The 14360-nt window shown below is 44.3% G+C and overlaps 1 protein-coding gene across 3 annotated transcripts in view; it reads right to left on the bottom strand.

Moving 5' to 3' along the window:
• slc44a1b (solute carrier family 44 member 1b) overlaps positions 1-14360 on the bottom strand; it is a 22742-nt gene extending 8382 nt beyond the window's left edge. Inside the window, exons 1-8 of one of the 3 annotated variants that reach the window (XM_014199471.2) lie at positions 14190-14360; positions 12590-12679; positions 12130-12272; positions 7126-7262; positions 1760-1853; positions 1356-1525; positions 482-571; positions 115-290 (exon numbers count right to left, since the gene is read on the bottom strand). In XM_014199471.2, coding sequence (XP_014054946.1) covers positions 115-290; positions 482-571; positions 1356-1525; positions 1760-1853; positions 7126-7262; positions 12130-12272; positions 12590-12679; positions 14190-14306 — 1017 coding nt within the window. In that variant the 5' untranslated portion in view covers positions 14307-14360. Of the gene's footprint in view, positions 1-114; positions 291-481; positions 572-1355; positions 1526-1759; positions 1854-7125; positions 7263-12129; positions 12273-12589; positions 12680-13301; positions 13627-14189 lie in introns of those variants that run through there. The other 2 variants (XM_014199474.2, XM_014199472.2) reach the window with 2 other exon arrangements.

The following is a 14360-nucleotide window of genomic DNA, read 5'->3' on the forward strand; positions in this document are numbered from 1 at the left end:
CAAAGCAGCGCCAGGCATTCAATCTGAAATGTCACACACACCCCACCCACAATTTACAAGGCTTGGTTGCCCAGTCTCCCTTTCATTCCAAACACAAACACTAACTGTACTCACTGTGAATACAGTGGCAGCGATGGCATACACCAGAAGCACCTGGGCTTTGTCCCTTGTCATCCCTGCTTCCTCCTTAGCATCTTTAGTCTCCGTAGTCTCTGCAGTCTCTTTAGATAAGGTCTTGTTGGCAGTTAACCGGTTGTCTATGTACATCCACCACAGAATGCTTGTGCCCGCTACAGAAAAACAGAGACACTTTTTATGATAGATTGAACACCTGCACACTGCTAAATGCAAAGAGGACTGTCCCAAAAATGATCATAGAATGACTGTTCGGTGCAAAACTATGTCACGGTTTTCAGTTGTTATTTTGATTGATCAAAACACTGCACAGGAAGTAAGGCCAGGAGACAGGTAATGAGCTCACCCAGGGAGCCCAGGACCACCATGGCAGTGAGGATCCAGACCAGCACAGCAGAGATGTAGCGGATGATCACCATTAGGATCATGGAGAGCACTGTAGCACAACACAGATCTAGGATCAGCTAACCCTGCTCTCGGCCTCAACCCTAACCTCAACCATTTGGAATCAAAAACCAAAACTGACCACGAATCAGAACTCAGGAGAACCAGTTCACCAAGTGAAGATCGAAGATCAGCTAACCATATTCAAACCCTTTCCTTCCCCACTTAGACACAGCAGAACCTTGTCTTACTCTAACCCACATGTACTCTGAGCATTAACTCCCAAATGTACAAGTTCATGGCTCCCATGTCATGCCCTTTACCTGAGAGCTTTCTTCCTCTCATTCCAAAGAGTGCAGTCTCAGGGGGGACTCAAAGATGTGATGACTTTGCCGCATTTTCGCTGAGCACTGTGTTTCTCCGCCGTTGATGTCTGACCTACAGTAACTGCCTATGTACTGACACTTCATACTGATATGGAGAAATCAGCAGAATGCACTAGAGCAGGACAGATGTTCCCTATGCAGGTCTATTCTTTACTGGCTCACATTAGGGAAGGCTCAGAGACTAGTGGGCCCCAGAAATACAATGAAGATTTAGTCATTGACTCTCACAAGACCAATCCCTCCCACTGAGTTTAGAGACTAAGGCCCTGTCCAGAAACAACCCTTAGCCCCTTCCCCTGGTTCTTCATGTAGATCTGAAACAATTGGATTGGCATGGAAGTAGTTCCACCTTGTTCCCCAATGGGTGCAGATTTTGCCATATTGCTTATACCTATCCAGCATCCCCCTGAGATACCGCTGATAACAAACACATGCTGATGAGGTCATCACCTAGAGCCAGCAGGCAGAGGCCCACGATGATCTCCTTGCTGGCCATCACGCCACCGATCAGCCTGTGCAGCACGCTGTTGTCGCTCACAAACATCACCACAGCCTCTGCGAACTTGGCATAGCAGGAGATGTCCACCGGTGTGCAGCGGTTGAACACCGGGAGAGATTTGCTGTGGGATGGAACGAAGCAGAGGTCAAACGTCAGGGGTCACATGACCGGTGAGGTTCTCTAAAACATGACTGGTTTGAATACTTTAAAATATATATATATATATATATATCCCCCTTTCTTGAGGTAATATCTAATCTATATGAGTGGTTAAGTGAAAGTCCTTTAATGGTTCTGAATGAAAATAAGCAATCTAAGCCTATTGAAATGCAGCCCTAATGTTAGGACTTCCTACCTTGGTGGAACTGGAAGTTTGGGACATTTGTCAAACCTCTCTGGAAGATCGGGGTATTTGTGACCAGCTAGTTCGTATGAACACAGCTCCGACCCTGAGTGAAATACAAAAAGACATTGAACACAGGAAAGTGAAACCATATACATACCTAGAAACATAAGGACGATTGATATAAATTCAGTCTCCCCAGAAGTGATCAGTTATAGCTCAATATGTTGTCTAAACCAACATACGCTGATCCATATTTCATCCTTTCCCCTTCATGCAACTGAGCACGTTACACAATCTTGTTCTTAACTGTGTTACGCTCACTGCCACAGGAATTCAGAATCAGAACACAAGACCTCTGGAGAAGGCAAAGTAACATAACCCCAGCCCAGTCTATCATGAGGCATACATGGAGTGTGTGTGTCACAATAAGGATATACTGTACTGACAGTAGACACACAAGCCTGGCTGAAGGACGGGCTAGGATAGCACAAACAACAGTACCCATACAGCAAGGGGTGGCAATGGCCTTAATGGTGCCTTTGTTCATCTAGTCCGTTCTCCACATGTGCCAAGGTGCCTGCTGTGCCAGAGTGTGTGTGTTGAATGAAAGGACAGTATTAAGGGAAGATGGCACGCGGGATCACGGTCATGTCAGTGTTTGTAGAAAGTGTTTGTCGTTCCAAAGGATGGCAGTGATTCACTGTCAATGACGTGATGGATGGCTGCTGGAACGATGACCTAGTAGCCTTCTGTTTATGGGGGGGGGGGAGAAACACCTGCTCCTCATAGCACTCTTTGCTAACGGAACGATCTTTTGCAACAAAAAAAATGTAATGCCGCTCATCTAAAAATTTGTGGTGATTCGTTTTTTTTCCCCATCATGGATATGATGTGAGATTGTGATAAATAAAATGCAAGAGCTTCCTTTCAAAACAATTCATGACATGACCACTATCGACAAGCAGATTTTCTAATCAATAACTTGTATGTGCTGGGGTCCACAGCATTATCAGTAGAGAGTTACTGAGTGGAATAGAGAATCCGTCAATGATTCAACATGCTGTCAGCGTTGTGCTTGTGTGTGCTTTGATGGCAGAAAAGCTTATAGCTGACAGCAGTGGCGACCTGTCATTCAGGGAAGGTGGGGCTGAGCCCCACATTTTTTGTAAAAATGATACACACACACACACACACACACACACACACACACACACACACACACACACACACACACACACACACACACACACACACACACACACACACACACACACACCATTAATATATCAAATTAATCAGAAATACAGTGTAGAAACTGTTAATGTTGTAAATGACTATTGTAGCTGGAAACGGCTGATTTTTTTAAATGGAATATCAACATAGGCGTACAGAGGCCCATTATCAGCAACCATCACTCCTGTGTTCCAATGGCACATTGTGTTAGCTAATCCAAGTTTATCATTTTAAAAAGGCTAATGAATCATTAGAAAACCCTTTTGCAATTATGATAGCACAGCTGAAAACTGTTGTTCTGATTAAAGAAGCAATAAAACTGGTTTCTTTAGACTAGTTGAGTATCTGGAGCATCAGCATTTGTGGGTTCGATTACAGGTTCAAAATGGCCAGAAACAAAGACCTTTCTTCTGAAACTCGTCAGTCTACTCTTGTTCTGAGAAATGAAGGCTATTCCATGCGAGAAATTGCCAAGAAACTGAAGATCTCGTCCAACGCTGTGTACTACTCCCTTCACAGAACAGCGCAAACTGCCTCTAACCAGAATAGAAAGAGGAGTGGGAGGCCCTGGTGCACAACTGAGCAAGAAGACAAGTACATTAGAGTGTCTAGTTTGAGAAACAGACACCTCACAAGTCCTCAAATGGCAGCTTCATTAAATAGTACCCGCAAAACACCAGTCTCAACGTCTACAGTGAAGAGGTGACTCCGGGATGCTGGCCTTCTAGGCAGTGTTCAATATCTGTTCTTTTGCCCATCTTAATATCTTTTATTTTTATTGGCCAGTCAGATATTACTTTTTCTTTGCAACTCTGCCTAGAAGGCCAGCATCCCGGAGTCGCCTCTTCACTGTTGACGTTGAGACTGGTGTTTTGCGGGTACTATTTAATGAAGCTGCCAGTTGAGGACTTGTGAGGCGTCTGTTTCTCAAACTAGACACTCTAATGTACTTGTCCTCTTGCTCAGTTGTGCACCAGGGCCTGTATAGTTAAAATGACTATGCATATATGATAAACAGCGAGTAGCAGCAGCGTAAAAGAGGGGTTGGGGGGGGGCACACAATGCAAATAGTCCGGGTAGCCATTTGATTACCTGTTCAGGAGTCTTATGGCTTGGGGGTAAAAACTGTTGAGAAGCCTTTTTGTCCAAGACTTGGCACTCCGGTACCGCTTGCCATGCGGTAGTAGAGAGAACAGTCTATGACTGGGGTGGCTGGGGTCTTTGACAATTTTTAGGGCCTTCCTCTGACAGCGCCTGGTGTAGAGGTCCTGGGTGGCAGGCAGCTTAGCCCCAGTGATGTACTGGTGATGATGTACAGTGGGGCAAAAAAGTATTTAGTCAGCCACCAATTGTGCAAGTTCTCCCACTTAAAAAGATGAGAGGCCTGTAATTTTCATCATAGGTACACGTCAACTATGACAGACAAAATGAGAAGAAAAAAAAATCCTGAAAATCACATTGTAGGATTTTTGATGAATTTATTTGCAAATTATGGTGGAAAATAAGTATTTGGTCACCTACAAACAAGCAAGATTTCTGGCTCTCACAGACCTGTAACTTCTTCTTTAAGAGGCTCCTCTGTCCTCCACTCGTTAACTGTATTAATGGCACCTGTTTGAACTTGTTATCAGTATAAAAGACACCTGTCCACAACCTCAAACAGTCACACTCCAAACTCCACTATGGCCAAGACCAAAGAGCTGTCAAAGGACACCAGAAACACAATTGTAGACCTGCACCAGGCTGGGAAGACTGAATCTGCAATAGGTAAGCAGCTTGGTTTGAAGAAATCAACTGTGGGAGCAATTATTAGGAAATGGAAGCCATACAAGACCACTGATAATCTCCCTCGATCTGGGGCTCCACGCAAGATCTCACCCCGTGGGGTCAAAATGATCACAAGAACGGTGATCAAAAATCCCAGAACCACACGTGGGGACCTAGTGAATGACCTGCAGAGAGCTGGGACCAAAGTAACAAAGCCTACCATCAGTAACACACTACGCCGCCAGGGACTCAAATCCTGCAGTGCCAGACATGTCCCCCTGCTTAAGCCAGTACATGTCCAGGCCCGTCTGAAGTTTGCTAGAGAGCATTTGGATGATCCAGAAGAGGATTGGGAGAATGTCATATGGTCAGATGAAACCAAAATATAACTTTTTGGTAAAAACTCAACTTGTCGTGTTTGGAGGACAAAGAATACTGAGTTGCATCCAAAGAACACCATACCTACTGTGAAGCATGGGGGTGGAAACATCATGCTTTGGGGCTGTTTTTCTGCAAAGAGACCAGGACGACTGATCCGTGTAAAGGAAAGAATGAATGGGGCCGTGTATCGTGAGATTGAGTGAAAACCTCCTTCCATCAGCAAGGGCATTGAAGATGAAACGTGGCTGGGTCTTTCAGCATGACAATGATCCAAATACACCGCCCGGGCAACGAAGGAGTGGCTTCGTAAGAAGCATTTCAAGGTCCTGGAGTGGCCTAGCCAGTCTCCAGATCTCAACCCCATAGAAAATCTTTGGAGGGAGTTGAAAGTCTGTGTTGCCCAGCAACAGCCCCAAAACATCACTGCTCTAGAGGAGATCTGCATGGAGGAATGGGCCAAAATACCAGCAACAGTGTGTGAAAACCTTGTGAAGACTTACAGAAAACATTTGACCTGTGTCATTGCCAACAAAGGGTGTATAACAAAGTATTGAGATAAACTTTTGTTATTGACCAAATACTTATTTTCCACCATAATTTGCAAATAAATTCATTAAAAATCCTACAATGTGATTTTCTGGATTTTTTTTTCTCATTTCATCTGTCATAGATGAAGTGTACCTATGATGAAACTTACAGGCCTCTCATCTTTTTAAGTGGGAGAACTTGCACAATTGGTGGCTGACTAAATACTTTTTTGCCCCACTGTACTACTACCCTCTGCAGTGCCTTGCGGTCAGAGGCCGAGTAATTGCTGTACCAGGCAGTGATGCAACCAGTCAGGATGCTCTCGGTGTTGCTGCTGTAGAAGCTTTTGAGGAGATTTGACCCATGCCAGATCTTTTTAGTTTCCTGAGGGAGAATAGGCTTTGTCGTGCCCTCTTCATGACTGTCTTGGTGTGTTTGGACCATTCTAGTTTGTTGGTGATGTGGACACCAAGAAACTTGAAGCTCTCAACCTGCTCCACAACAGCCCCGTCGATGAGAATGGAGGCATGCTCGGTCCTCCTTTTCCTGTAGTCCACAATCATCTCCTTAGTCTTGGTTACGTTGAGGGATAGGTTGTTATTCTGGCACTACCCGGCCAGGTCTCTGACCTCCTCCCTATAGGCTGTCTCGTCATTGTGTCGTCTGCAAACTTAATGATGGTCTTGGAGTCATGCCTGGCCATGCAGTCGTGGATGAACAGGGAGTACAGGAGGGGACTGAGCACGCACCCCTGGGGGGCTACAGTGTTGAGGATTAGCATGGCAGATGTGTTGCTACCTACCCTCACCACCTGGGGGCGGCCCGTCAGGAAGTCCAGGATCCAGTTGCAGAGGGAGGTGTTTAGTCCTAGGATCCTTAGCTTAGTGATGAGTTTTGAGGGTACTATGGTGTTGAACGCTGAGCTGTAGTCAATGAATAGCATTCTCACATAAGTGTTCCTTTTGTCCAAATTGGAGTGGGTCTAAGGTTTCTGGGATAATGGTTATACTGACTACGTCCGTCCTAGCTCGCTCATTAATGTCTTCATCGAAATTACGGATTGCCTCTTATCCGCTTGTCGTCCCCTTATGCCATAGTTTGTACATCTAAATTGTCAGTAGAAACCACATTTGTTTAAGCAAGTCAGCCATATCAGCTATGTTTTTTTTTAAAGGCAGTAAATGAGGCTGAATTAACTGTTTCGCTGCCAGACAAGTCTCCACTGATAACCAGGTGTAGCAGTGGTAAGATGTTGGGACTGCTGTTGGGACAGCTTTATGTAGGCCCTAACAGTTTGTGGGCACCGTTTGTCACTGTTATAGTGCATTTAATGTATTGTTTAGTGTTGTGGATTTGCTGGTAGTGCATTACACATTAATTTGTTTTGCCCCACCAAGATTTACATGCTGAAATCGCCACTGGCTGACAGTGTCCACTCTGTTTCACTAGGGGCCCTACTCACTCACCATTGTGCATGGCGAATCTCTTGAGGTCCTGGTACGTCTTCAGCTCTTCATCAGGACACAGGGACACACACAGGGCCATGGACTTGATCTTCCTCTGCACTATGTCAATGTTACATGGGTCCAGGAAGAACACATACCTGCAGACAAATCAGACAACAAAATATATGTTCTTTATCAATAACACCTACATAAGGGATGGGTAACAAGGAACGTGAGAATTGTCAGCAATTTGTTTATCAGTTTTTTATCAATAAAATCTGTTTCCCATCACCAATATGAGGAATGAGTCACGAGATGTGAAATTGTGGGAACGTGATTCTGAGAGAGGAAAACAAAGTAACAAAATGACCGGAAAAATCCAGAAGCCTACACCTCCCCTCAATGTCCTGTTCATTTTGGGGACAAAGCAAACCCACTGCCTCAACAATACCTTATTCACTGAGATATGATAGAATGTCGCGAGATAGAGAGCCTTTGGCTGCTGCTGCTGCTGGAACTGGTCCATGGGACTTGGCAGTGGAACGGAGAGTGAAAGGAACAAGGACATGTTAATAAGAGAATCCTTCACTGTGGTCCATCTGCCTGGTGCTTTTATACACTAGGGGGTGGGCACCTCGCCCACACACACACACACACACGAGGGTCATTTCATGTCATTTCAGCAGCAATGACACCCACCATCTCAGATTGTTCTGAAATCGTTTCTGTAGTTAGAAACAGATCCAATTAGCATTCCTGCAACATTATTTTGTTGAAATATAATTTGACCTCAGAAATTGATTGCACCTAAATTGGACATTAAATTTATAGGATTCATAGAATATTCAATAAATATAGTACCTAACATCCGATTTGGACCAAAAGTGTTTTCTACTAACAATGATTAAGAATCCAAAGAAATTGTCAGAAGCCACCCACAGACCCCTCACACCAATCCCTCCCCAACAACCAGAATCAGTTCTCTATGTCTGACAACACAGGCGGTTCTGGCACCTTAATTGGGGAGGACGGGCTCATAGTAATGGCTGGAATAGAATACATGGAACGGTATCTGACTCGAACGCATGGTTTTCATGTGGTTGATACCATTCCATTCACTCCGTTCCAGCCATTATTATGTGTCTGACAAGTAATATGAAGCTGCAGCTCTGATTCTTCAAACTATGTATTGTATTCTCAGTGAATTTGGTGATTTCTCCTGTTCAGAGAAATTACTCACTGAAGTTGTTCATTTTATGTCCCATCCAACATTCCTGATATAAGCAGGTTCTGACCTCTAGTTCCTGCTATTAGGTCAACAAAGTTTGAAGTACCCCCCTCTAAAATGTTAAAGGGATAGTTCACCAATATTACAAAATGACATTGTTTCCGTACCCTGTAAGCAGTATATGGACAAGGTTTGAATTTCTGGTGATTCATAAGCTGGCACAGTGGTTTGCACTGCACACATGCTTGTTGAAAGGAAGATGGATATGAAAATCAAGTCACACTGGATTTATCCGAATATTTGAGGGCAGTTTGACTTTCTCTAAAGTCAGTTCTTCCTAACAGCTGAGGTTAGGATCAGACTTGGATAGACTGATCCTGGATCAACCAGCTGCCGTGGCCAGAACAATACGCCTACTGCGCTGTACTGTTTACATTTGGCCCCTGCCTTGTGAATGAGGAGCTGCTTAACTGTACTTGCCAAATAAACCCTGACCAGCTATCCCTTAAGCTCTGACTTTGTTGTCACTGATTGCATTGTGTGACACCAGCCTATACCTCACAAAGGTAGGTCACTTAAAGGTTGCTGAGGGCAGGACTGAATACAGCATTGAACATAACCTCAACTTGGCCTACATTGCTAGAATTACATTAGCCACCCCAGCAATGCTAGACTTTTTCGCACACAGAATGGCAAAAATAGACACTTTCGGACAAACAATGTGAGTACCACCAAGAAAGATCACAGCTGTGTTATTGTCATTTCCGCGTTCAAAACAACTGGGAACTGGGCAATCTCCGACATCCGACTTCAGTGCATTCAAGACAACTCAGAACTCGGAAAAAAACTAGTTCCAAAAGGGACAAATCCAACTTGGAATTACAAGTCAGGAACTCTGGCATTTTTCTAGCGCTCTGACTTTCTGACATTCCGGCCTGAAGATCACGCACGTCATGATTAGTCTTGAAAGCACCACAAGTCTAATGACATGAAGAGAAGATATACCAAGAGAGAAGGAAGTGAGCAGGAGAATCAGAGAGAGAGAGAGAGATTGAGAGAGAGACAGAATTGAATTCCGTGACAGCTGCCTTCTCAATTGAGTTCAGCATCAGGTGGTTGCGTTCGCACCGAGGCCTGTCAGTCAAGCCTCACACCCTCTCCACCAAACTCTTCTACACACTCACAGACACTGCCGCTGGGGCCAGCATTAATCCAGTGATCTCAGTCTACAGCGTCAGTCTGTCTGTCTGTCTGTCTGTCTGTCTGTCTGTCTGTCTGTCTGTCTGTCTGTCTGTCTGTCTGTCTGTCTGTCTGTCTGTCTGTCTGTCTGTCTGTCTGTCTGTCTGTCTGTCTGTCTGTCTGTCTGTCTGTCTGTCTGTCTCGTCTGTCTGTCTGTCTCGTCTGTCTGTCTGTCTGTCTCGTCTGTCTGTCTGTCTGTCTGTCTGTCTGTCTGTCTCGTCTGTCTCGTCTGTCTGTCTCGTCTGTCTGTCTGTCTGTCTGTCTGTCTGTCTGTTCGTCTGTCTGTCTGTCTGTCTGTCTGTCTGTCTGTCTGTCTGTCGTTCGTCTGTCTGTCTGTCTCGTCTGTCTGTCTGTCTGTCTGTCTGTCTGTCTGTCTGTCTGTCTGTCTGTCTGTCTGTCTCGTCTGTCTGTCTGTCTGTCTGTCTGTCTGTCTGTCTGTCTCGTCTGTCTGTCTGTCTGTCTCGTCTGTCTGTCTGTCTGTCTGTCTGTCTGTCTGTTCGTCTGTCTGTCTGTCTGTCTGTTCGTCTGTCTGTCTGTCTGTCTGTCTGTCTGTCTGTTCGTCTGTCTGTCTGTCTGTCTGTCTCGTCTGTCTGTTCGTCTGTCTGTCTGTTCGTCTGTCTGTCTGTCCGTCTGTCTGTCTGTCTGTCTGTCGTTCGTCTGTCTGTTCGTCTGTCTGTCTGTCTGTCTGTCTCGTCTGTCTGTCTGTCTGTCTGTCTGTTCGTCTGTCTGTCTGTCTGTCTGTCTGTCTGTCTGTCTCGTCTGTCTGTCTGTCTGTCTGTCTGTCTGTCTGTCTGTCTGTCTGTCTGTTCGTCTGTCTGTCTGTCTGTCTGTCTGTCTGTCTGTCTGTCTGTCTGTCTGTCTGTCTGTCTGTCTGTCTGTCTGTCTGTCTGTCTGTCTGTCTGTGTGTGTGTGTGTGTGTGTATCAGTCACATCAATAGCCCAATCCTGGGAAGGGCCCGTCAAGGTGCTTTAATGAAGCATATAATTGCTAGCTAATGTGATGATTATGGACCGGAGAAGCTAACCAGTGAGCCTGAAAAAGGTTCAAGGGCAGAAGCCATTTCATTTAAAATAGTTCTGTCGATAAAACCGCCATCTATACATTTGCATGTGCCTGTCAATAAACATACACCCACACCTTTGACACCCATGTCAGACTATTACCCAGGACTAGAGGCTTGGGGATTATTTCAGACTGGGCACGCTAGTCACTGTGGGATCAATCAACACAATAGCCATGTACAACCAAGGGTCCAATATCCCTATAGCTATTCATTTAAATAGCCTTACCCACAGGTGTGTCTTTACACAACCCTACCACAAGCATCAACAGCACACTATAAGTGAAATCAGTTCACTCATTGTAGGTACAACTCTCCACTCTAAAATGGGACTGAAGACACCATTCAGGAGACAAATTAAAAGGGTGGGTGTTATGTGCAACACAGCCAGTTTGTGGTTGTTCAAAGGAAGAGTGAGAGAGACGAGGCAGTGTCTGCACCACCCAACAGACAGAGAGAGAGACAAGGCAGTGTCTGCACCACCCAACAGACAGAGAGAGAGACAAGGCAGTGTCTGCACCACCCAACAGTGCAGAAACAAAGGAGTAAACGATGCATGGAAAGAAAGAGAAGAGAGAAACCTACAGAGACATAGAAAGAAAAATAAAGCAAAATAAAAAGAGTGCGCGAGAGAGAAAGAGAGAAATATTTAAAAAAATTCTTCACAACAATTTGGGTGACAGGGTCCTCCTGGTGTGAGCCAGCACCCTCTCAAGAAAAAAAAGTCTTCCTCCGTTCACTTACATAGTCACTGACTGATACCAAGCTACTTTCTCTCCCTCTCTCCATTCCCTATGATTAGCTATATCTTATGTCTGTAAATATTGGCAGCAGGGCAATACATACCATTTCTACACACATTAACACAATGGATGAATTCTATGTTCAATAGGAAGAAACTAGCATCATTATTTTAAACAATGAAAAATGACATGTTCCATTGTTTCATCAGCAGTCTGGCCAAACGGTAAGAGGAGAAACGTCAAGCAGAGCGAATTCAAACCCATTAATATCTCTTCACTGACACTCCGGCAAAACCAAAAAGAAATGAATTACCCTGTGCTGATGACCCACAGGTCTGTACCACCGGAGGTATTCTAATTCCTAATTCGATGGTACCCCTAGCCAATCATTAAGCACACAGTCAATCCAAAGTGGGGAAGTAATCAGCATGCAATGCAAATGAAGTGGGCTGAAATACCGGTGTTCCCAGAGGGTGGTGCAGGCAGTAAGTACAGTTGACCGTGACAGAACGTCCTACTCCTAAGGCCTCTGCATATTTATTCAAGGTTTTATTTATGCCAGTTAATGTTAAAATGACTGCAATTTGACATTTCTATTGAACCATTGAGCAACGGGGCAAAGCTATTTCTTAATATTTCTCAATGATGGGCTAATTCGCCCTACCATTTGTGTTTGTACACATAGGGGTGGGTTTTGGCAAATGTCACTGCCACTTTAAGATAGAAGTGTGTGTAGTGGGTGAGAAAGACTCACTTTTTGTCCGTCTGATCCAGTCCACTCAGCCTGACCCCTTCGATTTGCTCATTGCGTTGGCCGCAGGTGTTCCCGTAGCTGTCATACCCAAAGACCAGGCGGCCTGCGCCCCCCGTGGCGATGGTGAACCCACAGATACTCCCCTGAGAGAAGCATTACCAAGCATTAGCATCCAATGCTACAGGTATAAAATTCTCTCTCTCTCTCTCAGGAGATGTTGTTAATTGTGTGCATGCTTGGAGACAATTGGCTGAGCAAAGGTGGTGGGTGTGGTAACCTGACACAGGTGCCACTAGTCAGGCAATCAATCAGCTGGGCATTTATAAAGTGTGTCATGAGGAGGTGAACGACTTTCATAGAGGTGAGCCTTGTATTTAGTATTCAAATGTGGTTTAACATATTTATGGTATTACATTGTTCTTCGTTTTCAATTGTAAAACGAATAGGCATATATACTTACCATTCCAACACAGAATACAGTAAATAAAAGGAACCACGGCAAATCCGTGCAACTTCGATCCTCCAAGGGTTTCCATTCTCTCTTTGTCCTCTGGAAAACAAAATATCAACACATCGTCGGTGCCACATTAGCAAATAGGATAGTCTATATGCGTCTTTGTCAATTCAAAGATGACACTGTTGGCTACACATGTTATTTCACACAAAATGTACAATGGCAGGCAATTTCATTGACATTTTATTTTCGTAGATAGACTGTGGCCGAATGTAGTGAAACATTACTTTGCGTTAAACAATCACATTTAACGATATTCTGCTATTCTTCATTGTCAAGGCGCTGTTCAATAGTGTAAAAATCTCGCGCGAGGTGAGGTTTGTTTACAAAGCTAACGGTGCTCACGAGCTATTTATGGTATGCAAAGCTGCTTTCAAGCGGTAGCCTATGCAAAATGTCGGTGGTAATGAACTAAACTATTAAACCATTATTGTCGCAAGTTATAGCTCGATATTTCCTCGGCTTCAATAATAGGATTACCACTAGTCTTCCCCGATGAACATAGCCTAGGTTTATCTAATCTGACTACGGTGGTGAGAATTGTCATTGGATGCCAGCGGTCGCAACAATATAAGCAGTGCAATCGCCGTTGCATGCATGACATTTAAGGTGCAATTAAATGAATGCAACATGGGGATGGAGGAAACCGTTAGCTTACCTCTGTGCTACCGCAGCATCCCATTGCAGTCAAGGGTTAGATTTGAGAAGAGCTAAATGCTACAGCACAAGAACAAAAACCCAAACTTGCAGGGAGTTAAGGGTATTATGTTTACCCTGCATGAATTGCAACACACCGATTTGAACGATTTGTAGATTAGAAAGGCGACACAAATGGTATATTCCATCCAAAATGCATACTAATATCTATCTCCTTCCTCCAGGTATAAGGGATTAATAGTTTAGGATTTATCGCACCACACTTCCTGGTGGATTGTGCAGATGCAGCCGGAAAAGCAACGTAGCATCCATTCATGAGACTGCGCATTTGTTACCCGACTATAACCGGAGGATGGCGGGACTTTGGCGGAGCGCGCGACTTCTAAAAGCACGGCTTTATCTTTGTATCCTAATGTCCATTTACTCTAACCACACAATATGACGCACTCGTCCATGATAAACTATCAGACATAAAAACTAAACTGGAGGTGTTGTGGGCCTAAGAAAACATAACCCTAATGCACATCAATTTAAAAATGAATAGGCCAGCTAAGGGGGCATGATATGTTACAATTAATTTGTATTGTCAGCGCTCCCATTATCAAATTAACATAACGGGATGACCATTTCCGTTCATCTAAATCCAAATTGTTCATCACAGAGGTTAATCAGCCAATAGATGATGCTATATAGCCTAGGCTACTTGATCAATATTCTAGCAACTACCTATAATTTATTTGTTTTTGAAAGATTTGTTCGTAAACCAATCATCTTAATTAAATGTATACTGTATGATAATGTATGAACAGCATACACATTTTAAGCTGGGGAAAAAATAAGCACAAATAACTTTTCACAATACGAAAATATATATTAACGCTTTTCTCACTCTCAAACGGTATCCAGGATTTTTCTGCACGCTGTATTCTGTCCCCAAATAAGGGTTGTCCACTGTTTTCCTGGGCCTTCCTTGCTGGGAACCGCGTGTCGAACTTCTCTGTTCCATCTTCTTGGCTGTGTGGGGCACAGCACTGGCAGGGAGATGCCAGTCTGAAGGCAA

Source organism: Salmo salar, chromosome ssa05, assembly GCF_905237065.1.
Source record: "Salmo salar chromosome ssa05, Ssal_v3.1, whole genome shotgun sequence".
In the NCBI taxonomy this organism is placed as follows: domain Eukaryota; kingdom Metazoa; phylum Chordata; class Actinopteri; order Salmoniformes; family Salmonidae; genus Salmo; species Salmo salar.